Consider the following 26,098-nt stretch of genomic DNA (forward strand, 5'->3'; position numbering starts at 1 on the left):
TAATCGCTGGGCTCAGCGGTTATGCCAAGATTGCTCGAGCCTTTGGAGCCCAGTAATTGGTGGCAGCCTCCAGGTATTGTAGTCATGATATCACCACGGCAACAATGCCATCAAGTTCCAAGGGCAAGAGGGAAAGTAAGGCAGATTTTAAGATTTTTATATAGCACAAACTTATGGAATAATGATAACAAAATAATAATGAAAAACCCCTTTAACCCCTTCCTGACATCCGACGTACTATCCCGTCGAGGTGGGGTGGGCCCGTATGACCGCCGACGGGATAGTACGTCATAGCCGATCGGCCGCGCTCACGGGGGGAGCGCGGCCGATCGCGGCCGGGTGTCGGCTGCATATCGCAGCTGACATCCGGCACTATGTGCCAGGAGCGGTCACGGACCGCCCCCGGCACATTAACCCCCGGCACACCGCGATCAAACATGATCGCGATGTGCCGGCGATGCAGGGAAGCATCGCGCAGGGAGAGGGCTCCCTGCGGGCTTCCCTGAGCCCCCCGCAGCAACGCGATGTGATCGCGTTGCTGCGAGGATCTTACCTCCCTCCCTGCCTGCTCCAGACCCGGATCCAAGATGGCCGCGGATCCGGGTCCTGCAGGGAGGGAGGTGGCTTCACAGACGCCTGCTCAGAGCAGGCACTGTGAAGCAGGCTGCACTTCTCGCAGATCGGTGATCTGTCAGAGTGCTATGCAAACTGGCAGATCACCGATCTGTATTGTCCCCCCCTGGGGCAAAGTAAAAAAGTTAAAAAAAAAATTTCCAAATGTGTAAAAAAAAATAAAAAAAAATATTCCAAAATAATGAAAAAAAAAAAAAAAATATTATTCCCATAAATACATTTCTTTATCTAAATTAAAAAAAAAAACAATAAAAGTACACATATTTAGTATCGCCACGTCCGTAACGACCCAACCTATAAAACTGCCACACTAGTTAACCCCTTCAGTAAACACCGTAAGAAAAAAAAAAAAAAAAACGAGGCAAAAAACAACGCTTTATTACCATACCGCCGAACAAAAAGTGGAATAACACGCGATCAAAAAGACTGATATAAATATCCATGGTACCGCTGAAAACGTCATCTTGTCCCGCAAAAAACAAGCCGCCATACAGCATCATCAGCAAAAAAATAAAAAAGTTATAGTCCTGAGAATAAAGCGATACCAAAATAATTATTTTTTCTATAAAATAGTTTTTATCGTATAAAAGCGCCAAAACATAAAAAAAATGATATCAATGAGATATTGCTGTAATCGTACTGACCCGAAGAATAAAACTGCTTTATCAATTTTACCAAACGCGGAACGGTATAAACGCCTCCCCCAAAAGAAATTCATGAATAGCAGGTTTTTGGTCACTCTGCCTCACAAAAATCGGAATAAAAAGCGATCAAAAACGGTCACGTGTCCGAAAATGTTACCAATAAAAACGTCAACTCGTCCCGCAAAAAACAAGACCTCACATGACTCTGTGGAGCAAATGTGGAAAAATTATAGGTCTCAAAATGTGGAGACGCAAAAACTTTTTTGCTATAAAAAGCGTCGCTGGTTTCACACTTCCGTTTTTGTCTGCAGCGTTTTTTGCACAAAAAAACGCATGCGTTTTTTCCCTATATTTAACATTGAAAACGCATGCGGTTTTTTTGTACGCGTTTGGTCGCGTTTTCAAACGCATGCGGTTTTTTTCTGCATGCGTTCATTTTCAGAAATACAACCTGCAGTATTTTATTGCGTTTTTAAGCACATGCGTTTGTTTGCGTTAAAAACGCATGCATTTTTATCGAAAAAAAACCAGAAAACACACTGAAAAGCCACCCACCACCATCAAGGTGATAAAGGGATCCAAACCCTAACCCTAACTCTACCCCTAACCGTTTAATGAACATTTTCTGACAGTCATAGTGCCACGTATTTCAGTGCCACGTATTTCAGTGCCACGTATTTCAGTGCCACGTATTTCAGTGCCACGTATTTCAGTGCCATGTATTTCAGTGCCACGTATCACGTATTTCAGTGCCACATATTTTAGTACCACGTATTTCAGTTGCACGTATTTCAGTGCCACGTATTTCAGTGCCACGTATTTCAGTGCCACGTATCACGTATTTCAGTGCCACGTGTTTCAGTGCCACGTATTTAAGTGCCACGTATCACATATTTCAGTGCCACGTATTTAAGTGCCACGTATTTAAGTGCCACGTATTTAAGTGCCACGTATTTAAGTGCCACGTATTTCAGTGCCACGTATTTCAGTGCCACGTATTTCAGTGCCACGTATTTAAGTGCCACGTATCACATATTTAAGTGCCACGTATTTAAGTGCCACGTATTTCAGTGCCACGTATTTCAGTGCCACGTATTTCAGTGCCACGTATTTCAGTGCCACGTATTTCAGTGCCACGTGTTTCAGTGCCACGTGTTTCAGTGCCACGTATTTAAGTGCCACGTATCACGTATTTCAGTGCCACGTATTTCAGTGCCACGTATTTCAGTGCCACGTATTTCAGTCACGTTTAGGGTTAGGGTTAGGGGTAGGGTTAGGGTTAGGGCTAGGGCTAGGGTTGGAGGTAAAGTTAGGGTTGGGGCTAAAGTTAGGGTTGGGGCTAAAGTTAGGGTTAGGGTTTGGATTACATTTACGTTTGGATTAGGGTTGGGATTAGAATTATGGGTGTGTCAGGGCTAGGGGTGTGGTTAGGGTTACCGTTGGGATTAGGGTTAGGGGTGTGTTTGGGTTAGGGTTTCAGGTAGAATTGGGGGGTTTCCACTGTCCAGGCACATCAGGGGCTCTCCAAGCGCGACATGGCGTCCAATCTCAATTCCAGCCAATTCTGCGTTGAAAAAGTAAAACAGTGCTCCTTCCCTTCCGAGCTCTCCCGTGCGCCCAAAAAGGGGTTTACCCCAACATATGTGTTATCAGCGTACTCGGGACAAATTAAACAACAACTTCTGGGGTCCAAGTTCTCTTGTTATCCTTAGGAAAATAAAAATTTGGGGGGCTAAAAATCATTTTTGTGGGAAAAAAAAGATGTTTTATTTTCACGGCTCTGCATTATAAACTGTAGTGAAACACTTGGGGGTTCAAAGTTCTCACAACACATCTAGATAAGTTCCTTGGGAGGTCTAGTTTCCAATATGGGGTCACTTGTGGGGGGTTTGTACTGTTTGGGTACATCAGGGGCTCTGCAAATGCAACGTGACGCCTGCAGACCAATCCATTTAAGGCTGCATTCCAAATGGCGCTCCTTCCCTTCCGAGCTCTGTCATGCGCCCAAACAGTGGTTCCCCCCGACATATGGGGTATCAGCGTACTCAGGACAAATTGGAAAACAAATTTTGGGGTCCAATTTATTCTGTTACCCTTGTAAAAATACAAAGCTGGGGGCTAAAAAATCATTTTTGAGAAAAAAAAAAAAAATTATTTTCACGGCTCTGCGTTATAATCTGTAGTGAAACACTTGGGGGTTCAAAGCTCTCAAAACACATCTAGATAAGTTCCTTAGGGGGTCTACTTTCCAAAATGGTGTCACTTGTAGGGAGTTTCAATGTTTAGGCACATCAGGGGCTCTCCAAACGCAACATGGCGTCCCATCTCAATTCCAGTCAATTTTGCATTGAAAAGTCAAATGGCGCTCCTTCCCTTCCAAGCTCTGCCATGCGCCCAAACAATGGTTTACACCCACATATGGGGTATCAGCGTACTCAGGACAAATTGCACAACATTTTTTGGGGTCCAATTTCTTCTCTTACCCTTGGGAAAATAAAAAATTGGGGGCGAAAAGATCATTTTTGTGAAAAAATATGATTTTTTATTTTTACGGCTCTGCATTATAAACTTCTGTGAAGCACTTGGTGGGTCAAAGTGCTCACCACACATCTAGATAAGTTCCTTAGGGGGTCTACTTTCCAAAATGGTGTCACTTGTAGGGAGTTTCAATGTTTAGGCACATCAGGGGCTCTCCAAACGCAACATGGCGTCCCATCTCAATTCCAGTCAATTTTGCATTGAAAAGTCAAATGGCGCTCCTTCCCTTCCAAGCTCTGCCATGCGCCCAAACAATGGTTTACACCCACATATGGGGTATCAGCGTACTCAGGACAAATTGCACAACATTTTTTGGGGTCCAATTTCTTCTCTTACCCTTGGGAAAATAAAAAATTGGGGGCGAAAAGATCATTTTTGTGAAAAAATATGATTTTTTATTTTTACGGCTCTGCATTATAAACTTCTGTGAAGCACTTGGTGGGTCAAAGTGCTCACCACACATCTAGATAAGTTCCTTAGGGGGTCTACTTTCCAAAATGGTGTCACTTGTAGGGAGTTTCAATGTTTAGGCACATCAGGGGCTCTCCAAACGCAACATGGCGTCCCATCTCAATTCCAGTCAATTTTGCATTGAAAAGTCAAATGGCGCTCCTTCCCTTCCAAGCTCTGCCATGCGCCCAAACAATGGTTTACACCCACATATGGGGTATCAGCGTACTCAGGACAAATTGCACAACATTTTTTGGGGTCCAATTTCTTCTCTTACCCTTGGGAAAATAAAAAATTGGGGGCGAAAAGATCATTTTTGTGAAAAAATATGATTTTTTATTTTTACGGCTCTGCATTATAAACTTCTGTGAAGCACTTGGTGGGTCAAAGTGCTCACCACACATCTAGATAAGTTCCTTAGGGGGTCTACTTTCCAAAATGGTGTCACTTGTAGGGAGTTTCAATGTTTAGGCACATCAGGGGCTCTCCAAACGCAACATGGCGTCCCATCTCAATTCCAGTCAATTTTGCATTGAAAAGTCAAATGGCGCTCCTTCCCTTCCAAGCTCTGCCATGCGCCTAAACAATGGTTTACACCCACATATGGGGTATCATCGTACTCAGGACAAATTGTACAACAACTTTTGGGGTCCATTTTCTCCTGTTACCCTTGGTAAAATAAAACAAATTGGAGCTGAAATAAATTTTGTGTGAAAAAAAGTTAAATGTTCATTTTTATTTAAACATTCCAAAAATTCCTGTGAAACACCTGAAGGGTTAATAAACTTCTTGAATGTGGTTTTGAGCACCTTGAGGGGTGCAGTTTTTAGAATGGTGTCACACTTGAGTATTTTCTATCATATAGACCCCTCAAAATGACTTCAAATGAGATGTGGTCCCTAAAAAAAAATGGTGTTGTAAAAATGAGAAATTGCTGGTCAACTTTTAACCCTTATAACTCCGTCACAAAAAAAATTTTTGGTTCCAAAATTGTACTGATGTAAAGTAGACATGTGGGAAATGTTACTTATTAAGTATTTTGCGTGACATATGTCTGTGATTTAAGGGCACAAAAATTCAAAGTTGGAAAATTGCAAAATTTTCAAAATTTTCGCCAAATTTCCATTTTTTTCACAAATAAACGCAAGTTATATCGAATAAATTTTACCTTTAACATGAAGTACAATATGTCACGAGAAAACAATGTCAGAATCGCCAAGATCCGTCAAAGCGTTCCAGAGTTATAGCCTCATAAAGGGACAGTGGTCAGAATTGTAAAAATTGGCCCGGTCATTAACGTGCAAACCACCCTTGGGGGTGAAGGGGTTAAAGAGGACATGTCACTTGCTCAAAAAAAAGTTAAATACAGTCTAAAAATCCCTGAGCTCCTCTAATTCTGCTGCTTGTTTCCATTTTATGCTGCATCACTCCTATGTAGAGATACTCACATTTGTTTCATCTGGAATGCAGTATGTGAAATCTCAGCTTGTATTCCAATTGGTTGTTTCTTCACAGACTTCTCTGGGGCATTCACTTTCATCCCTCACTCCCTGTCACAGCTCGGCATCTGATCTAGAAGTCTCAGAGGCTACCAGACTGTGATTGGCAGCATCTAGGAGGAAAGGGTGAAGAAAGACTGAACAAAACGCCAAGAGATTTCACATAATGCACTCCAGAGCAAACAAATATGAATATCTCAACAACAGAGTGACTCAGCGCTAAGCAGCAAAAAGCTGCGGAATCAGGGGAGCACAAAGATTTTTACAAGATATTTAATAAAAAATTTTGAGCAAGACAGTTTTTTTTTTTTTTTACATTTTGGATACGTTTCCTCCATAACAGGCTGGTTATGTCTGATATGTATAAATATGATACCCATAGGGCAGACTTTTACATGGAGGCATCTGGGTGCCAACTTCCCATTTTGCTTTGGCCAGGACATTTAGATTTAGGGCTAGGGCAGTACACAGGTCTTGTCTGGGGCAAAGTTGAGTCTTGCTTCATCGCTGCCCACAGGACTTGCCTAGAGACGCACTATGTATATTGCTACATCACAAGCGGATATGTTCAGCTGGTCTAACTAGCCTGACCCATCTTACATCTGTAGCCTGCGGAGGACACATTTAGGTGCTAAACGTGACAACTTCATATTCTCAACTAAATTGCCAGAAAGTGATTCCTCACTGTTCATGAGAATTCTCCTACTTTACAGAAGTCTACTTCTGTGATACGTCGCTGCCTATTAGAAGTGTAATGTTAGTGGATTTGTTCAGTGCTCAAGGGCCATATTTTCCTGCCAAACAATTTGAAAACTTGGATTTATGTTTAATTAGAACCTGTTTTGTGCAATTGAACTTGTGTGTGCCACTTTGGGAGAGCTCGTAGCTTTGATTATTGCATAAACAATTAGATGTTCTTTGTGACCTATATTTTTTCTCCCTTTGCAGTTCAAGTAAACAGTTTAGGACTTTTGTTCAAAGGATAGATAGTGCTTTAAGTTTAGTGGCACTTTTGTTACATATGTTATTCTTCCAGCAGTCCTCTGCTGTGATTTCCCCTAGGAATATACAAAAGATAAAGCAGTGTGAGAGATTTGAATAGAGGAATTTCTGCATTGTTGCTGTCTGAAATGGTCTCTGCTCTATGTTCTTCTCTGATGCCATTTGTCCTTGTCTCCCTGTCGCTGCTTTCACACTTCCCAATGGAAAGGAGTTGAGGAGTTAGTCCATTACTTCTCTGATAAAGCGTGGTATAGTACAATTTCCGATTTCTACCCATGTACTACCTACCCCTATATAATGACATCACCATGTTGATTCCGTATTTCCTGCATGTTGCATGCAATGGCACCAATTTTATGTTTGTTCTAGTCTTTTATTACGTTATTCGGTAAACTTTGGATGGACACATATATTTATTGACTATTAAATATGTTCCAATTTTCTCATACGTCATTTGGTCTTGTTAGACCACCAGTGTGTACAGTAGCGTTCAAAATAATAGCAGTCCAATATGACTAACCAGATTTTTGGTATAAATTATATTACCACATGTCAAACAATTTACCAGTTGGTGCCGTAGATTATAAGAAAACCAACAAACTCCGCGTTCATAATTTGCATGTTTTTGAGTCTGTGTATTAGAATAATTAATTGAAAGGGGGTATTCAAAATAATAGCAGTGTGGAGGTCAATCGGTGAGATCAATTATTCTGAGAAGAAACATGTGTGATTCAGGTGGCCTTTATTTAAGGGTGAAGCCAGGACATGTTGCAAATGCATTTCTCCTTGAAAGCCTGACAATTAAGGGTCAATCGAGACATTGTTCAGAAGAACTTCAAAAGTAGATTGGAGAGGGTAAAACTTATGAAGAAGTGCAGACAATGATCGTGCGATCAGCTAAAATGTTCTCCAATGCTTTATAATGGAAAGCCAAACCAGAGAGACGTGAAAGAAAACGGAAGACTACCATTCTAATAGATGGAAGAATAGCCAGAATGGCAAAGGCTCAGCCAATGATCAGCTCCAGGATGATCAAAGACAGTCTCAAGTTACCTGTGAGGACTGTGACAGAAGACGCCTGTGTGAAGCTAATCTCTTAGCAAGAAGTCCCCGCAAAGTCCCACTGTGGTAAAAAAAGACATGTTTTGAAGCAGATACAATTTTTCAAAGAACACTTCAACTGGCCTAAAGAGAAATGGAGAAACATTTTGTGGACTGATGAAAGTAAAATTGTTCTTTTTTGGGTCCAAGGGCCACAGACAGTTCATCAGACGACCCCAAAATCTGCATTCAAGCCACAGTACACTCTGAAGACAGTGAACCATGATGGTGCAAGCATCATGATATGGCCATGTTTCTCTTACTATGGTGCTGGCCTATTTACCGCACACCAGGGATCATGGACTAGTTTGTAAATATTAAAATACTTGAAGAGGTCAGGTTGCTTTACGCTTAAGAGGATATGCCCATAAAATGGAGGTTTCAACAAGACAACGACCCCAAACACACCAGCAAACGAGCAAAATCTTAGCTACAGTCCAACAACATTGAGGTTATGGAGTGGTCAGCCCGATCCCTGGACCTCAATCCGATCCCCGGACCTCAATCCGCTAGAACACTTGTGGGGTGACATTAAAAGTACAGCTTCTGAGGCAAAGCCAACAAATGCCAAAAGATGGAATGTAGTCCAAGCATCCTGGGCTGGAATAACATCAAAAATACCAACAACAAATCTCTTGGGATCCTAGATACTGTACAAACAAGAAGCAGAGAAACAAGGATCCCTAAAATATAACTTTTAATACATAAAGTTAAAAACAATTATTCCAAATTGAAATATTGCCACAAACGGGTTACCATAGGGAGAAAAAATACATTCAATGTGTACTATTAGGCCCTGCAGGTCCACTAATACTGGCCCCTGCCTAGCTGCGGAGGTTGGCACCGTAAGTTTCAGCCGTAGGCGCCCCCACTCAGCGGCAGCTTGCTCTTGTATCCCTAATCAATCCCTATGGTAGTAGTTAAAAACTGTGTCCCAATACACCCATTGCCCAAAAAACACAATAAGAAAAATCAAGCAAAATTGAGAAAAAAATAGAAAAAAACAAAAAAAATTATATTTGTTTTTTTTATCCCTTGTATATCCCTAATGGGATTCATATATACAGATGCAATCTGAGCAAAAAGATGTGTAAATGTCTCATTTGTCCAGATATCCAAATAAAAAAGGACAAAACTCCGCTACAGATGGCTTATACGCTATTCATACCCATCAAAAAATTGTGTCTATTCATAATGGCAGTGACCTTTCATTTACATACATCCTGGCACAATGACCTTGTATCCTTATTCAATAGCAATACGTAAAAAGACACTCCCAATCACAATGGGTAATAATGAAAGCGGAGAAAAAAGGAATCCCAACAAAGCCACCAGTCAGGCTTCCTACACATAGTCGTTTAAGTACCAGTGCCCGCCAAGTTCGTATTCATTAACCATCAAATGTCCATAATAGGACTTCACATAGCCACATGAATGGATACAATACTGTTTAAATTCTCATAAGCAGTGCACATAATGCTATACTCATCTAAGCCACATTGCACCGTCTTCAGCGCGGGGAACACCGTTCAACATAGCCATCAGTGAAGCCTCGTATGGGGATAACATCCCTAGCAATGCTAATGTTAATGAATACGAACTTGGCGGGCACTGGTGCTTAAACGACTGTGTAGGAAGCCTGACTGGTGGCTTTGTTGGGATTCCTTTTTTCTCCGCTTTCATTATTACCCATTGTGATTGGGAGTGTCTTTTTACGTATTGCTATTGAATAAGGATACAAGGTCATTGTGCCAGGATGTATGTAAATGAAAGGTCACTGCCATTATGAATAGACACAATTTTTTGATGGGTATGAATAGCGTATAAGCCATCTGTAGCGGAGTTTAGTCCTTTTTATATTTGGATATCTGGACAAATGAGACATTTACACATCTTTTTGCTCAGATTGCATCTGTATATATGAATCCCATTAGGGATATACAAGGGTAAAAAAACAAATATAATTTTTTTTGTTAATTTTTCTAATTTTTTCTATTTTTTTTTCTCAATTTTGCTTGTTTTTTCTTATTAGTGGACCTGCAGGGCCTAATAGTACACATTGAATGTATTTTTCTCCCTATCGTAACCCGTTTGTGGCAATGTCTCCAAATTTGGAATAATTGTTTTTAACTCTATGTATTAAAAGTTATATTTTAGGGATCCTTGTTTCTCTGGTTCTTGCTGGAATAACAGTTGGCAGGTGCCAGAATTTGGTTGACTCTATGCAACATAGATGTGAAGCGGTTCTCAAAAACTATGGGTATGCAACTACATATTAGGTTAGTGATTCACAGGAATGCGAAATCCTCCAAAAAATAGTACATATTGTGAGTTTGTGAAGACAAATGCAGACACTGCTACTATTTAGAACAGCCCGATGTTCATTTTTTTGTTTTCTTTAAAGTAGTTAAACATTATATACATTTCTCTTCATGTTTTCAATTAGAAAACCATGTGCAATGTTCCCAATGCTGGAAATAAAAACTAGTATAAGGGTAAGTTCACACAGGGCGTTTTTGCAGCGTTTTTTTGCTGCGTTTTTTAATGCTAATTTTCAGCTGCTTTTTCCATTACCAGCAAAGCCTGTGAGATTTCAGAAATCTCATGCACACATATTGTTTTTTTTGTCATCAGGATTTTGTGCTTTGCAGCGTTTTTTGGACTTAGAGCATGTCATTTATTTCAGCGTTTTCCAGCGTTTTCACCCATTGACTTGAATGGATGGTGAAAAAACGCTGCAAATACACAGGTTGACTTTTCTTGCAGCGTATTTTCTGCAGAAAAGTCAAGGAGAGCCGGATGTGACATCACACTCGGCTCTGCTACATCTAGATGCCAGGCTGCATGGTGCGTTCATACAGCTTGTCATCCAGCAGAGCTTGAATGGCGGGCTCGACAGTGTTTGCCACGCTGTCATTTGTATGACAGCGCAGCAAACACTGCTTCTGATCGGCGGGGAAATCCTCCCTGCCGGTCAGAGAGCCGCGGTTCCCACGCTGTCAGAAGACAGCAAGAATGCTCAGCTGTGATCGGAGGTATAAACTTTAACTTCGGTCACTGGTGTCAGCTGATGGCACTACTGCTCCCATCATCCGACACCTGCAGCCACTAATTACAGTGAGAGCAGGAGTGGCTGATGGGAGTATTCATCTGCCGCTCCTGTGCTATAAATAATTAAATTAAAGCGCCCTGTGTGAACTTACCCTTAAGATTTTGTGATTGTCGTGTTTTGAACACACTGTTATTTTGAACACTACTGTATCTGTGAGTTGAGACCACCCACTGGTGCTCTGAAAGGAAGATTCCTGGAGGTTGTAAATTGTCTCTCAGCTCAAAATTTTCTTTAAAGGGATCCTATCATGTCCCCAAAGGCTGTTATACTACAGGTTAATCGCATTACAAAACTACACAGCTGCTTTACTAAATGCGAAGCTACCAGGATTAAACATGCTTTATTCTTCCCGGGAGGCGCCGGCTTTCAGTCACAGCGTTGTAGTTAGCACAGCCTCAGCCTCTGCTCAGAACACACAGCAACGATGATACAGTAAGCCGCAGCTTTGAGTGGCAGCTTGCTGTGCCCAGATGCATTGCACAGTGAGCTGTCAGTCAATACCCAGCTTTGCTTCCAGCCATTGCTCACTGTGTACTTAGCAGTGACTGAAGCTGTGCCGGCCGCGCCTCTATGACTGAAAGCTGACGGCTCCCAGGAGGAAGAAAGCTGTTTTTCTCCTGGTAGCTGTGCTTTCAGTAAGGTGCGCAGGCAGAATTATAGCGCAGTTAACCGGCAGATTACCCCTCTATCTGCAGGTTAATAATATCTAGGGGCATGACAGTTTCCCTTTAGCTTGGAGTTGTGTAAATCTGAATTAGTAGTTTTTTCTTGATAAAGATTCCAAGTTCTGGAAAACATGGGGTGGAGTAATTGTGTAGATGGATTCCAAAACCCTGTAATCTTAGGTATTGTGATGTTTATTGTGATGTGAGCTGTCGGTATAAATTCTTCAAAATCTTTTCAACAACTATTAGGTATAATTCTTCTAGTGGCTAAAAACCTATCCTAGTCATGTGATGAACATACATATGCCTTCCTCTTTTCAATTCCTTTGGTAGCTGTAACGATTCCTGCATCTGTCATACAATGATGGACTCACTGCAAGCAGAGACGTTAAATACACTAGAATTCATGCATAAGTTTAGTGGAAAATAATGTAACATTTAACTTGCAAAGAATAACTATTTGCTACAGATATAGCAATTTCTGACTTGACACGCACGCCACAATGCAGCAACACGTCATGATGAAAACGGAACTAGACACCTAGCTGAACATGATTTAATGGGAGTTATCCATTGATACACATCGTCCAAGTCAGGAATCTTTTGTCGCTGGACATGAATCCTGAGAGACGCCTGTTATCTGATGGCATCTGCAGTTCTCCTTTTGATTAGCCAGCCTGGTGTGGTGTCACATGTGCATCACGCCACAACAATAATGTCATGCCAGGCCAACTAATCAAGTTAAGAGCTGTGATTGCTGCATGTAGGAGGCTGTCCTCACGGCTCCCATCCAGCAGCCACAGATCACTGGCATGGATAGTGTCCTGCAGATCGATTTGCACCAACTCATCTAGAGATTTTAGAAAACACCTCAAGACTACTTGCATGTTCTTTATTGTGACCCGCCAGCATTGCTCCCTGTCAGGATGCCATAACACATTGATAATACTAATGTAAAACCCTCCTACTTACCTGACGTAATCCCGCCTTGCTGGTGCCTTGTTCTTGTCTAGATCTACTCGTTAGTGCTACAGAAAGGGCTGGCAGTTTTGTTACCTTCTAGGAATGCTACTTCTTTGACTCCCACCCAAGATAATCCATCTCCTGCTCTCCAGCAAACTATCAAATAACAAATATAGTTCATACTACAAAAGGAGAGGTTTGGCAGCCATCAGTGCACCCTCAGGCTACTCGGCATGTAACGCAACCAGCAACACTGCATAAGGAGAGGTTGTTTAACCCTTCCCACACCACATTGAGCCATGCAGTTGTGTCCCATGAAGCGCCTTTACTGTCCTGGTCCTGATACTTGGACAAATTGGCTTGGAAACATTGTGTGGCCACTGTGGCAGATAGTGAGCTGTTATTATTTAGCGCACTACATTATTTACTATGTTTAAGGGGGTGCTCCAGGGAGACCAAATATTTTCTAAATTGAATTCATCTAGGGAGAATGAAGTCAACCAAGCTGCAAGTTGATGTTTTGTTGTCCGGAAGCTGAGTAGTTATAAAATGTTCTAGTGACATCACGTCAGAGAAGCTTTTCCTCATCACTCTCCCTTCTGCCTGGGATGTGGAGTCACAGCTCCCAGGGCATGGCTTGATTCAATCTAATTATTCAAGCTTGCTTCCCTGTAGGACATAATCACTGAGCAGTTTCCATCCGTGCACAACAGTGATGTGTTGTATGCTTGTACGTGCAGTTCACCAGTTTGTATTACTTATGTCTGTCCCTGTATAGGAATATGCATAACTTAGCAGTGAATCTGACTTTGTCACAGGCTGCTACGCTCTGCACATTGAATTTAAATGTCCAGAGCTCAGCAGCTGATCACAAAGCCAGCCTGACTACTGAGCTCTGCAGAAATAGCAGTTGTACTGAAAAAGCCAAGCCCAGGAATAGTTTGGTGTGCAAAGCGAAGTAGTCCATGATTTTACTTACTATATTTCATATGCAGGGAAAGACACATGTTCACTACTTACAAGCTTGTTGTGTAAGAGCACACATCATACCAGTGGAGGGTCTGTGATGGTGTTCGGACAGGGGCAGGCTTGAATAATGAGCTTGAATCAAGCCATGTTCCAGGAGCTGTGACTAAGCATCCCAGCCTGGAAGGAGAGTGATGTGGAGTAGCTTCTGGTAGGTGATGTGAAGGCACCAGAAGATCGTAGGACAACTCTGCTTCCAACCAGCGGTGAGTACTATGATATCTTCCAAACACTTGACTTGCAACTGGGATGGGTGATAATGGGCTTATGATTTTCCTTGGTTACTTTTCTCTCCCTGGAACTTCCCTTTAATTTGTATTTATTGTGGTGTATGCCTAATCCTGCATCCTTCACTGCCAAACCGTTATTTTTGTTTGTTTTTTTAAAACTTTTTCAGTTACCGTATATTTTTGGTTGTAGAATTTGTTTCATAAAGGTATTATTTACTGATCTAATCTACTGAGTTCCATGATTATTCTTCAATATAAGAATGTCATATGTTTTCAACTATTTTATTTTTTGCGTGCGCTTTTGTGACAAATAGGACACTTATTTTTGTACCATTCGTTATTAAATAGTTCCTTTTTTAGCAATTTTGGTTTTTGGCTTAAGTCAAACTCATAAGGCCATTGTCCAGCACAGGTGGGTAGAGATTCGTCCGCACGGCCAACCACACTATTTGACCTCATCCTTAGTGATTGCTTGAGCCAGGAGATAAAGTACTGATCTTTAGAATTAAAAAGAACCAAATATCATATAAATAGGGTTTTTGTTGGAGTTTAGCTCCAAATAGGCACATGAAACATAATGACTTCTTCAAGGTCAAGGTCAAGAGTGTGGCCAGTGGGAACCTTTGTTAGCTACTGGTGTAGATAATATCAAACAAAGCAATAGCAGCATTATCAATGAACCAGTATTTCCTACTGTATATTAGTAAATAGTCAATATATCTTTAACATGAATTTATAGCTTTATCATATATTTCTTAGCATGAGGTTCACTTAACTTTTGTACTGAAAATGTGCTAACCTGTTTAGGTGTAATGATAAAAGCTGGTATGTGTTCAGTGTGTGTTTATAGTGAGTATTGCTACTTTCTGACCCCAGATTTCACCTACATAAAGGGAGATATTTTCATTAGCGGATGGCCAGTTAGAGTAATGAAGTTATGCTGATTTCATCTGTTGACCACATAATCGTAACTTGATATTTTTTAAAATGAACAGATATGTCTCATAAGTTGAAGTGCTCTGCTGGTGCCTAGATTTCTTGCAAACTAGATGCTGAAAAGCCTACACATACTGTTTTATATTTAACACATGGTTTTACTCCTAACAGCACCTGCCTAATATTGTGCAAGGTCTTGCTCATGCCAACAAAATAGCAATGCCCTGTCTAATGCATAGATGTGACTTATTCCTTAGCATATCCCAGAGATGCTTTATCAGATGAAAAATCTGGGAGATTTGCAGACAAAATGAGCGCCTTTAACTCATTTATCAATCCTGAAAAATGTTTGCAGCATGACAAGGTGCATTATCCTACAAGAAGCCTATTACAAAGGAGAGTATTGGAGAAATGTTTACGTAGGTGATAAAGTGGTTATCTGTAACTATTAGGCTAAGAACTTACAGGCAGGTAGTTGCTAATGGACTCTGCTTGCTCAAAGCATTCACAGACAGCTCCTCACCTCAGCAAAGCAGCTCTACATCTTGTGGACTGCTCTGTCGACGAGAGGTGACTGCCGATGTCATATGTGTTGACAGCCGGCTCCCTGCAGTCAGCAGAGCAGAGTGGAATATAAATACCTGCTCTGTCGTTGGGACATCACTAGAAGCCGTTGGACTACTTTAACCCCGGAGCTTTTTTCGGTTTTGCGTTTTCATTTTTTGCCTCCTTCCCAGAGCCATAACTTTTTTTATTTTTCCATCAATATGGCCATGTGAGGGCTTATTGTTTGCAGGACGAGTTTTACTTTTGAACACCACCATTGGTTTTACCATGTCATGTACTGGAAAACAGGAAAAAAAATTCCAAGTGCGGTGAAATTGCAAAAAAAGTGCAATCCCACATTTATTTTTTGATTGGCTTTTTTGCTAGGTTCAGTAAATGCTAAAACTGAGCTGCCACTATGATTCTCCAGGTCATTGCGAGTTCATAGACACCTATTATGACTAGGTTTTTTTTAATCTAAGTGGTGAAAAAAATTCCAAACTTTGGTAAAAAAAAAAAAATTGCGCTATTTTCCGATACCCGTAGCGTCTCCATTTTTCGTGATCTCGGGTTGGGTGAGGGCTTATTTTTTATGTGCCAATCTCACGTTTTGTAATGATTCCACCTTTGTGCAGATACGATTCGCCCGTTATTGCATTTTACCGCAATGTCACGGTGACCAAAAAACGTAATTCTGGCGTTTTGACTTTTTTTCTCGCTTCATAGTTTAGCGATCAGGTTAATCCTTTTTTTTTTTATTGATTGGGCGATTCTGAACTCGGCGATACCAAATATGTGTATGTTTGATTTTTTTTTTTAATTGTTTTATTTTGCAAAAGGGGGGTGATTTAAAGTTTTTATGTTTTTTTAGTAGTTTTAAAACTATTTTTCTTTAAGTTTTGGCATGCTTCAATAGCCTCTATGGCTAGAAGCTGCCACAACTTGATCGGCTCTGCTACATAGAGGCGATCTAAGCATCTCCTTTATGTAGCAGAATTACTGCATTGCTATGAGCCTATGAGTGCCGACCAGAGGGTGGCGCTCATAGCAATCCGCATCAACAACCCTAGAGGTGTCAAGGAGACCTCTGGTTGTTATGCCGACAAATCGTTGACCCCCGGTCACGTGACGAGGGTCAGCGGTGCGCGTATTTCCAGTTTGACAGTGGCATTTAACTAGTTACTAGGCGCGGGTGGATCGCGATTCCACCTGCGCCTATTGCGGGCACATGTCAGCTGACATGTCCCAGCTTTGATGCGGGCTTACCGCCGTAGCCCACATAAAAGCGGGGGTACTGCCATTGGACGTACTATCCCGTCCAATGGCAGTAAAGGGTTAAGCGCGCAGAGATCAGCGCTGGCCACAACAGGCAGTTAGTTAACTACCTGCCTGTAACTTTTTTAGGTCCATAAGAAAACTATAAAATGGTCCCTTATAACCTATTTAAGGGATAAAGTCACATCCACTTAACAGCCGGGACACCTTTTTCCAGTAGAACATTGCCCACAGCCTTATACTGAATATCCCTTCGTCCCCAAGTAAACAATGCACAGACCTTGCATGAGAACTGGACTAATTCTCCATGGTCCCATTCTGATGATCTGCTGTCCATTGCAGACTCTCTTGGCTGTACAGGGATCAGAATGGTCACTAGGTTTGGTCTGTAGCAATACAATGTGTGATCTCACACCTTTCTGTCAGCGCCAGCATTTTCTGCTACATTAGCTCATCTGCGGGATCTGAAGCAAAGGTCTAACTTTCACCTCCCACACACATCATGGAGGCCTGGGCACCCTTGATTCTCTTGTCATTCCTAAAGTCCTTCTTTGGACTACTTTTGAGGTTTGTAATAACCCCTATATACCAGGGAGATTGTAACCAAAACATCATCTCTCACCCCCTCCCATCTACAAAACTTGCTGTTTTGGAGGTGCTTTGACCCCCTCAGCCAACCATCACAATTTGTCTCTTGTCTAAGCTGCTTATCAACACATGCCCATTTTTATTTTTCTCCAAGATATCGACTTCACAATTGTGTTCTATTGTTGTCTAATGTATCTCATTCTAGTGCTATTGTTATTTGCTTAACCGGTCAATGATTTTGTGTACATAGGTAGTACCATCATAGAGATTCATATTTTTATTGTTGCCCTGTAGCCTCCAAGCATTTTAGGGGCACTAAACAACAACATCTATTCTATCCTTTCTTACATAGATTTTTTCTCTTGTGTAGTTTTGCGTGTTAGTGTATCTAATTCCAATGGACTGCATTTTTTAATGGACAATCTTCAATGTGAAGTGCATGAATTTCCTATTGGCATGCATTTTTATGTATAAAGAGATTTTTATCTTGACAATTTTATACTATTGAACTTTTAATTTTTGAATTTTTTCATGCATGTGATGCTGCTGGAGTTGTGTGTTTTGCACTTATATACTGTAAAAGTAATGATTTAAGAAATTGAACTGTCGGTCTTCATGTTATATATTCTACATCTATTGTATGCTTAAAAGATAGTATGCTGATTTTTTTTTTTTTTTTTTTTTTTGCAGCCTCAAATATTACAGTGTTCCATCAACATCCCCAATTCTACAGACCACACTTCGGGAAAACTAATAGCCCTTCCACCTGCAGAGCTCCAAAGTAAACCTAAAGACACCACCCAGCATCCAGCTTCTTATAATCAAAAAGGAGATACTGGAAGTTTAACTGAAATTCCTGAAAGAGAACTGAGTGACCTTTTGAGTATGCGGTTGAAGATCGATGATGTAGATGACAATCCTGAACATGTTAAAGAAGCAGGTAGCAAGAATCCTGAACAGCTTGATAATAACAAAAATATAAGACCACAAGAAGCTCTACATCTTCTAACACCTTCTCCAGTTGAAGCCAAGAAAAACGTAATGTCAAAAACTAATGTAAACTCTGCTACAGCATTGCCTGGAGAGATCCCCAAGTCAAAAACGTTAAAGCTCCCCAGACCCAAAATTCACAATGCCTTGGCACAGAAAGGCGTTACCAACTCTGTCTTATCAAACCCATCCTCAAAAGAGTCACAAATATTCTCAATACCTTCAAGTCCTCCTTCGGCCCAGTCGTCAAATGATACCCAAACTATGGTACAGAAAATTCAGCCAACACTGAACAATTGTTCATCATATCAGCCTCCTAAGCACATACCTTCAAATTCCATCTTAAGCAGTGCGGATTCTTTAAGTTCTGTTGTTCACGCCCAGTCACTTATTACAATGTCATGCACAAAGCCGTTAAGTCACAACTCGCCACCGTCAGTCAGTAATGGCAAACTGTCATCTGAAGTAACCTTGCCGAGCGAAATACAACCTCCTGGATCAGAATCCTCAAAACCAATGAGCAAATTGGTTCCTAAAGGGTCTATGCTCAGACCTCCGAGTAAACTTAAGAAACCGAACACTTCCAAGGTTGATGCATCAAGTGAACCTCCAAAATCTCCAGTAAAATGTACACCTGCAGTTGTAACCAGACCACTAAGCAATAAAAGAGAGAGTCCGCAAGAAAATGTTGAAAGCTTAGTCCAAAAGAGACAATCACGTCTCCCTCAACCAAAGGCACATTAATGAAATAAAATTCATATATACGAGATAGATACATTAAAAAACACATATACGTTTAAGTTTCTTCAAGGAATAATAAACTGTTCCTCTGTTCATATAAAGTTTTGTTGTACTGCTTTAATGTGCATCTATCAATGTAGATATGATAATTAACCCCATATTGTTGTTTTTTTTAAGTTATTTTACTTTCAACTTGAGGATAGTATTCCATTTGTTGTACAGTTGTGTTCCCTCCTAACTGGATCGAATAATGATATTTTTATAATGATTTTCCTACTTTTTGCAGATCTCTCTGTGTCTTATTTTTCTCGGATTTTCTAAGACACATTTAGTTATGCCCCAATAACCCACTCTTTATAGTTAATACTTTATTAGCCCAGTTTGGTCTCTCATTAACCACATTTCAACTGTTAAAACCTTGCTTGCATATTTCAACAGCCCGGGTACTAAAGTCTACATTATAACAGTATATCATATATTTATTAGTAATGTACACTTTTTTTTCCGTTGTGCATTCTTTAACCTTTTCAAGTGCTATGCAAGTATGTAACTTATTTATCTAATTATTTGAGAGTATAAAGAATATTTATTGCATTAAGGTTAGCTTTTTGCACATTGCCCTTCTGATTTTTTTTTTTTTTACAACTGAATAATAAGTATTTATACATAATCGATCTACTGTACACGAGTCTGTATATTGACAATGTTCCTGCACATGCACAATACAATGAACTAGGCTTTTCAGTTCAGTTAGGCTGGAAAAGGTATTTTTATTATTAAATGTATGGACTGAAATGGCAAAATTTACTAAGGGAGGGTTTTCTGTTATTCTAATATTATCAAGAGAATTAGCCCAGTTACATTTAAATACAAAATTTAAAAAAAAAAAAACCTTGCCATTAGCACAACTTAGGATTGAATGACTGCAAGTATACTATCAGATAATGTGGAGAAAGTGAAGAAAAACCATGTGATGATACTGTATCGCACAAACAAAGCATCAAAACTATATCGAGCATTTTTGGGTTTGACCATATGGTGCAAAAAAGTACTATTCAAGAGAACACCTGTGTGTTTACGAAGTGATTTACAACTCTATTATTATTCTTTTGGTTCAATAATCAATGTCATGATAATGACCTGTCTCTAAGACTAAGATTATCATGACATAAAATACGAAAGGGTATTTCTTATCTTCGTACAATACCAAAAGGAGAACAGATGGGAAAAGCTAAAGGCCACAATGGGTTTATGGTTATGTATTCTTAGTTAACCGCTTCTACGTCTAAAGGGTTAAAGTGTGACATTAGAGTGATTGTCCTCTTTTCAATATCGTGACACTCTTAGATCCAACTTTTGGTGCTGTTTAATTTTTTTTATTTATTTTTATTTGCTAAAAGGATACATGATGCCATTTTAGCTTCTTGGAGCCAACACATTAGTGGGGACCGCATAATACTATATTATTGAGTGCAATTTAGAATCTCTATGTTCCCTCTATTGGCAGCTGTAGCAGACAGAATTTACTTGTATGGCTATGCAAGCTAAAAAAGAAAAATATTAAATTGATCAGCACAAGATTTTGGACCAAAAATCTCAAGGAAACAACAAGTTTTAGATTAATTTTAAAGAAAATAATTGTAGCATTGTATTATTGACCAGACTATTTGGTTACTCAACAGTTCCTTATGTCATTCACTTCATCTAGTGCCAAGTGGACTGAAAGTGACAATATCACCAACTTGCTCTTAGTCTCACCTCCACTAATGGGGAAAATACCAGTAGGGGCCCCTAATATGTTATAGACATTCCTAAATCAATCCTTATTAGTAATTTTCCACTGAAGTAGGCTAAAGTAGTTGGCTTGACCAATCCATATGGACTTGTATGCACTTTTAATGATCCTGATGTTTCTTCGGTTAAAGGGAATCTGTCAGTAGGAACAACCCTCCTAAGCCGTGTATATGATCATGTAGGTCATAGGAAGCTGAATGAAATGATGCCTTGATATCTGCAATCCGATATAATATTCCAGAGAAATACTTTTTTTTAAAAAATATGTAAATGGACTGTTAAAATCTAAGGACGGGACCCTGATCTCGGCAGGACTATCCCTCCAGAGCTTATTTGAAATAAAAGGTTCAGCTTCCTATGACCTGCATGCCCATGTGGACGGCTTAGGAGGGTGGATTTTACTGACAGATTCGCTTTAACCTTATATTACTATGGTGTATCTGGGATTATTACTTAATTCTAAGAACGGTTGTATTTTTTGCTGGGTTTTTGAAGAAGTTAGAGATTTGCTGCTACGTTTATACAGTATCTTGCTTCACACTGTATGGCCAGTAAATGAGAAGTTTTATTATTATTAGGTTACTTTGGTCATTTTTTGCGCTAGGTGCTGAGGTAGCTCCCCATTTTGTATTGTAAATGTTTTCCTCTTGTCCATGAAATAATCAAAGTTCTGATCCATATTTAGTCATTATTTTGAGGTGTAGTTCTCTTTAAAGGGAACCTGTCACCACGTTTTTGGAAGATGGGATAAAAATAGCGTTAAATAGGGGCAGAGGTGGGCGTTACATTAGTGTGTGTGTTATGCGTTTATTACCCACCTAAGTTGCCGAAATAACTTTGCAAAGTCTCCGTTTTCGCCTGTCAATCAGGCTGGTCAGGTCGCATGGGCGTTGTCTTCCCCCAGATTTGGCGTAGTTTTCCGTTGGTGGCGTAGTGGTGTGCGCATGCCCAAAGTCCGGAATCCTCTTCCAGGGGATTTAAAATAGCGCGGTGTTCGTTATTGCATTGGTGATCGGTGGGCGCGGCCATCTTCCTTTGGCCGCGCGTGCGCAGAAGCGGCGCTCTGCTGGCCGCGGCTTCAGGAAAATGGCCGCCGCGATATCCATCTGCGCACGCGCGGCATCCCGCGGCCATTTTCCTGAAGCCGCGGCCAGCAGAGCGCCGCTTCTGCGCACGCGCGGCCAAAGGAAGATGGCCGCGCCCACCGATCACCAATGCAATAACGAACACCGCGCTATTTTAAATCCCCTGGAAGAGGATTCCGGACTTTGGGCATGCGCACACCACTACGCCACCAACGGAAAACTACGCCAAATCTGGGTGAAGACACCACGCCCATGTGACCTGACCAGCCTGATTGACAGGCGAAAACGGAGACTTTGCAAAGTTATTTCGGCAACTTAGGTGGGTAATAAACGCATAACACACACACTAATGTAACGCCCACCTCTGCCCCTATTTAACGCTATTTTTATCCCATCTTCCAAAAACGTGGTGACAGGTTCCCTTTAAATGGTCATTCCTGCTCGGGGGTGATGTCACCTCCCCCAACTCCTGACACAAATGTGAGTGGGGCTGGTGACATCACTTCAACTGATACCTGCCAATGGGTCAGATGCACAATACATGCTGATTGCGCATCCATGCTAATAGGTATCAGTTAACGTAGAACAGGTGTAAAAGAAAAAAAATTAACGGTTGCGCAAACGTCGAGCAGTTATCAGTGTTTGACGTCACTGTCCCCCCACTCACCTCCCCAAGCAGTAGAAAGTAGAGCCAAAATAACCCTTTAAAGTTACAGATTTAGATCATCCAAGTTATTGTAAAAATAGTATAGTAATTTAAAAATATATGTTAAATATATTCTATGTTTTTTCAAAAGGCCAGTTTAACCACTTCACCATCTTACGTTTCTTCATTTGGTAGACTATTTACCTGGGTTGCCATATTCATACAGTTTTTAGCACAAGGTGGTTACTTTTCTATACATTACAACCTGTTTTAGTCCCACTAGGTGATAGAGCAAGATGGCTCTCAAGTGACCAACAGTTATGTAGGTTCTCGCAAGAGACCTTCAGTAGAATTGAAAAAAAATGTGTATATCAGACCTTATCGATACCCACATACCTTGAGATGTGTGTACTTCGGCATCTTAAGCTGCTTTTCTAGGCATAGACCTATGGCCCTATTATTCTTCCATGAGGAATCAACCTTTACTATTGCACCATGTCTGAGATCAGGAGGAAAGACCCAGTTGGATGACTGTACTTCATTACAACCCTACAGCATCATAAGCATTATAAAGGATTTTAAAGTCTGTGACATTTGCTAAACTGTCTAGTATTTTGTAGAAACAGTACAAGATTTTAATTTCGTGGAGACACAGGCACTGTCAAAATTGTCTGTAAGTTGAGCTGCTCAACTGCAGTCCTTCCTGTCTCCCAGCAGAACACTATGCCTGTTCCTGGTTTCCACAAATTTACCAACCGTAGGGAGGCACCCATATATTTTAGATTCTTGGCGCATCTACCAAAATTAGAATGTTTTACTGACATTAATGTGTAACTAAATTAAGAGAAAAGGCATGGTAAAGAAAAATGTTATATGCTCGAGTGCCTTCATTTAGTGGAATCTGTATTATGCTTTTTTGTTAACCATTTGTCACATTTTGCTCGCTCTGATGTCATCCTTTGTGACCCAGCTCTAACAAGTGTTTACAGTAAGTTGGTCTAGATGTAATCCATTAATGAAGCTAATAGGCTACTTTATAATTTACTGACCCCATTCTCTTGTATAATATTTTGTGCAATATCTTAAATAAGGAAAGGAAATAACTACTGTAATGTGTAAAAGAGCGAATAATAAATTAATGTTATTGGGTGGGGGGACTATATGCACTTTAAATGAGCTTTACTGCTTGGAGTTGTGCCTAAAATTATCAACTTGCCTCCTGTTGTTTGGCTTTCTTTCCATGTACAAATAATAATAAAAATGTACCTGTTTTATAATTGCTGTGTCTAAATTGTCTTTAAAAAGAAAAATAAATATCGCATCTTTGTAACAAGTTTGCCTAACTTTTTTGATCTACTCGATGTGTAATGAAGCCCCTACACTTAAAGATACGATCTTCCCTATTTCGTTATATATATTTACACACACAGTCTTGGCCGAAAGTGTTGGCACCCTTGAAATTGTCCCAGAAAATAACGTATTTCTCTATCCCCATGATGGCACCACGGAGAGAGGGGTCCGCCCCCAGGGACAGGAAACCTACAGGTGAAAAAGGGCGTACCTCTCTCCCACATCAGTTGGTTTCCTGTCCCTGACGGGGAACCTACAGCACGTACCTGAAGGATTCTTCGTGGGATTCCAGGGGCTTGTGCAGTCGACTTTCTAACAGGGGGCGCCCTGTTACGGCTGGATCAAGCGGTTTTTCCCCTTTTTTTTCTCCCTTTCCTGAAGCACCACCACAGAGGTCGGCGGGCCTCATGGGTGAGTGGGGGAAGGCAGTGAAAGGATCAAGTCTGCCTTCCTCGAAAAAAAAAAAAAAAAAAAAGGGGGGTATGAAGGAGCGGGTGACGGCGGTCACCGAAGGACTCTACATAGTAATATGGAGGTAGCGGCGGCTATCTTTCCATAAAAGCCCAGGTAAGAACGGGGGCACCCGTGGGCAAAGACGCCGGCGCCATTACCGCCAAGTCGGTGCAGGCGTCGGCAACGGAGCGCTGGTACGCGCTCACCGGCGCCATTACCGCAAAACGCCGACAACGGAGCGCTAGTACGCGCGCGCCGGCGTCCCAGCGCATTCATTCCCTCATGTGAGGTCGACGAACCAGACAACCGGAAGTTGGGCGGGCGCATGCGCAGACCGTCACTTCCGGTGTCACCGGCAAATACAATAAAAGAACGCCAGCAAACGAAAAAGTGTGGCAAATTCAAACTCCAAGTGCACCAGACAGTGCGGAGGCCACTATGAGCGAAAACGAGCAGCAGGTTATGCAGGAAGCGGTCCAGCGATCTCCTGAGCAGGCACAAGTGCAGCGGCGTCTGCACTTACAGCAGCAGCGCAAAGGAAACTCTTCCTCTGTACAGCGCAGCAGCAGCGGACGATCAGAGTCTCAACGCAGTCGGGGGTCTGCAAAAACCACACGGCCGGCGACGATTCCAGCGGATACAGTCCCCAGGCCCGAGACGGTATCTCTGATCCACAGGGGGTGAGTGATCTACGTGAAAGTGCTGAGTTTAATATGGGGTTACTCTTTTTGTTCTAGGGGAGAAAAAGTACAGGCAAAACTAAGCACAAGGAATGGGCCATATGTTCAGACGAGCTGCCTTCCTCCTGGGAGAAGAGACTATGCAGCGTTTGTATAAAAAAGACGATTCAGGAGGAAACCCCATCATTTGCCTCAGAATTAAAGTCATTAATAAAAAGCCAGGTGGAAAGTGCCATTAAAGACATTAAAACCACAAAGAAAAAACATAAAAAAAGACCTGAGTTCCCTGAGTCTAGTGCGGACGAGTCAGAAAGCGAGTTATCCCACTCAAATGATTCGTCAGCCTCTGACACCTCTTCAGTATCCTCTGAGGGGGGGCGCAGTTGCTTCCCTATCGAGGAAACAGACGCTTTAGTGAAAGCGGTCAGAGCAACAATGGGGTTAGTAGATGAGCGACCTAAAAGAACAGCACAGGACATAATGTTCAGCGGTCTGGAACAAAAAAGAAAAAGAGCATTTCCAGTAAATGAGAAAATTCACTCTCTAATTAAAAGAGAATGGAGAAAGCCAGACAAAAAAGCTCTCCTGACCCCCAAAAGAAAGTACCCGTTTGATGACCCAGCCTGCTCGTCCTGGAGTAAGGCACCAAAGTTAGATGTGGCCATAGCAAAGGCCTCAAAAAAGTTTGCCCTACCATTCGAGGACATGGGTACCTTAAAAGACCCGATGGACAAAAAAGCCGAGGTTTTCTTAAAAAACTCCTGGGAAGCGGCAGGAGGCGGGCTTAAACCAGCTGTCGCGGCCACCTGCACGGCCCGCGCGCTAATGGTGTGGCTCGAACACTTGGATTCCCAATTAAAGGAGAAAGTCTCAAGAGACACAATTCAAAAATCAGTGTCCGTAATGAAAGGTGCAGCAGCCTTTTTGGCGGATGCATCGGTAGATTGGGCCAGATTAGCAGCCAGGGCTGCCGCCTTCTCAAACGCCGCAAGACGTGCTCTGTGGCTAAAATGTTGGCAAGGGGACCTTCAAACAAAAACGAGACTGTGTTCAATACCCTGTGAGGGTGAATTCTTGTTCGGCGCAACGCTAGATGATATCCTCGAGAAAGCCGAGGACAAGAAAAAGTCTTTCCCTGGTTTCCCCAACCA

At 41.4% G+C, this 26,098-nt stretch overlaps 1 protein-coding gene and 1 long non-coding RNA gene across 4 annotated transcripts in view; both read left to right on the forward strand.

Moving 5' to 3' along the window:
• The window catches only part of CCSER2 (coiled-coil serine rich protein 2), a 223,712-nt gene extending 203,905 nt beyond the window's left edge, over window positions 1-19,807 (forward strand). For 2 of the 3 annotated variants that reach the window (XM_077259307.1, XM_077259309.1), the window contains one exon: window positions 17,899-19,807. In XM_077259307.1, the coding sequence (XP_077115422.1) occupies window positions 17,899-18,942 (1,044 nt within the window). In that variant the 3' untranslated portion in view covers window positions 18,943-19,807. Of the gene's footprint in view, window positions 1-6,974; window positions 7,015-17,898 lie in introns of all 3 variants that reach the window. The other variant, XM_077259308.1, reaches the window with a different exon arrangement.
• A 43-nt stretch (window positions 19,808-19,850) lies between these two features.
• Window positions 19,851-23,797, forward strand: LOC143770066 (uncharacterized). Its single transcript, XR_013214539.1, has 2 exons — window positions 19,851-21,436; window positions 22,235-23,797. It is a non-coding gene; the product is annotated as an uncharacterized LOC143770066 (long non-coding RNA).
• The last annotated feature ends 2,301 nt before the right edge of the window (window positions 23,798-26,098 follow it).

The sequence above is a fragment of the Ranitomeya variabilis genome, chromosome 4 (assembly GCF_051348905.1).
Source record: "Ranitomeya variabilis isolate aRanVar5 chromosome 4, aRanVar5.hap1, whole genome shotgun sequence".
Lineage (NCBI taxonomy): Eukaryota > Metazoa > Chordata > Amphibia > Anura > Dendrobatidae > Ranitomeya > Ranitomeya variabilis.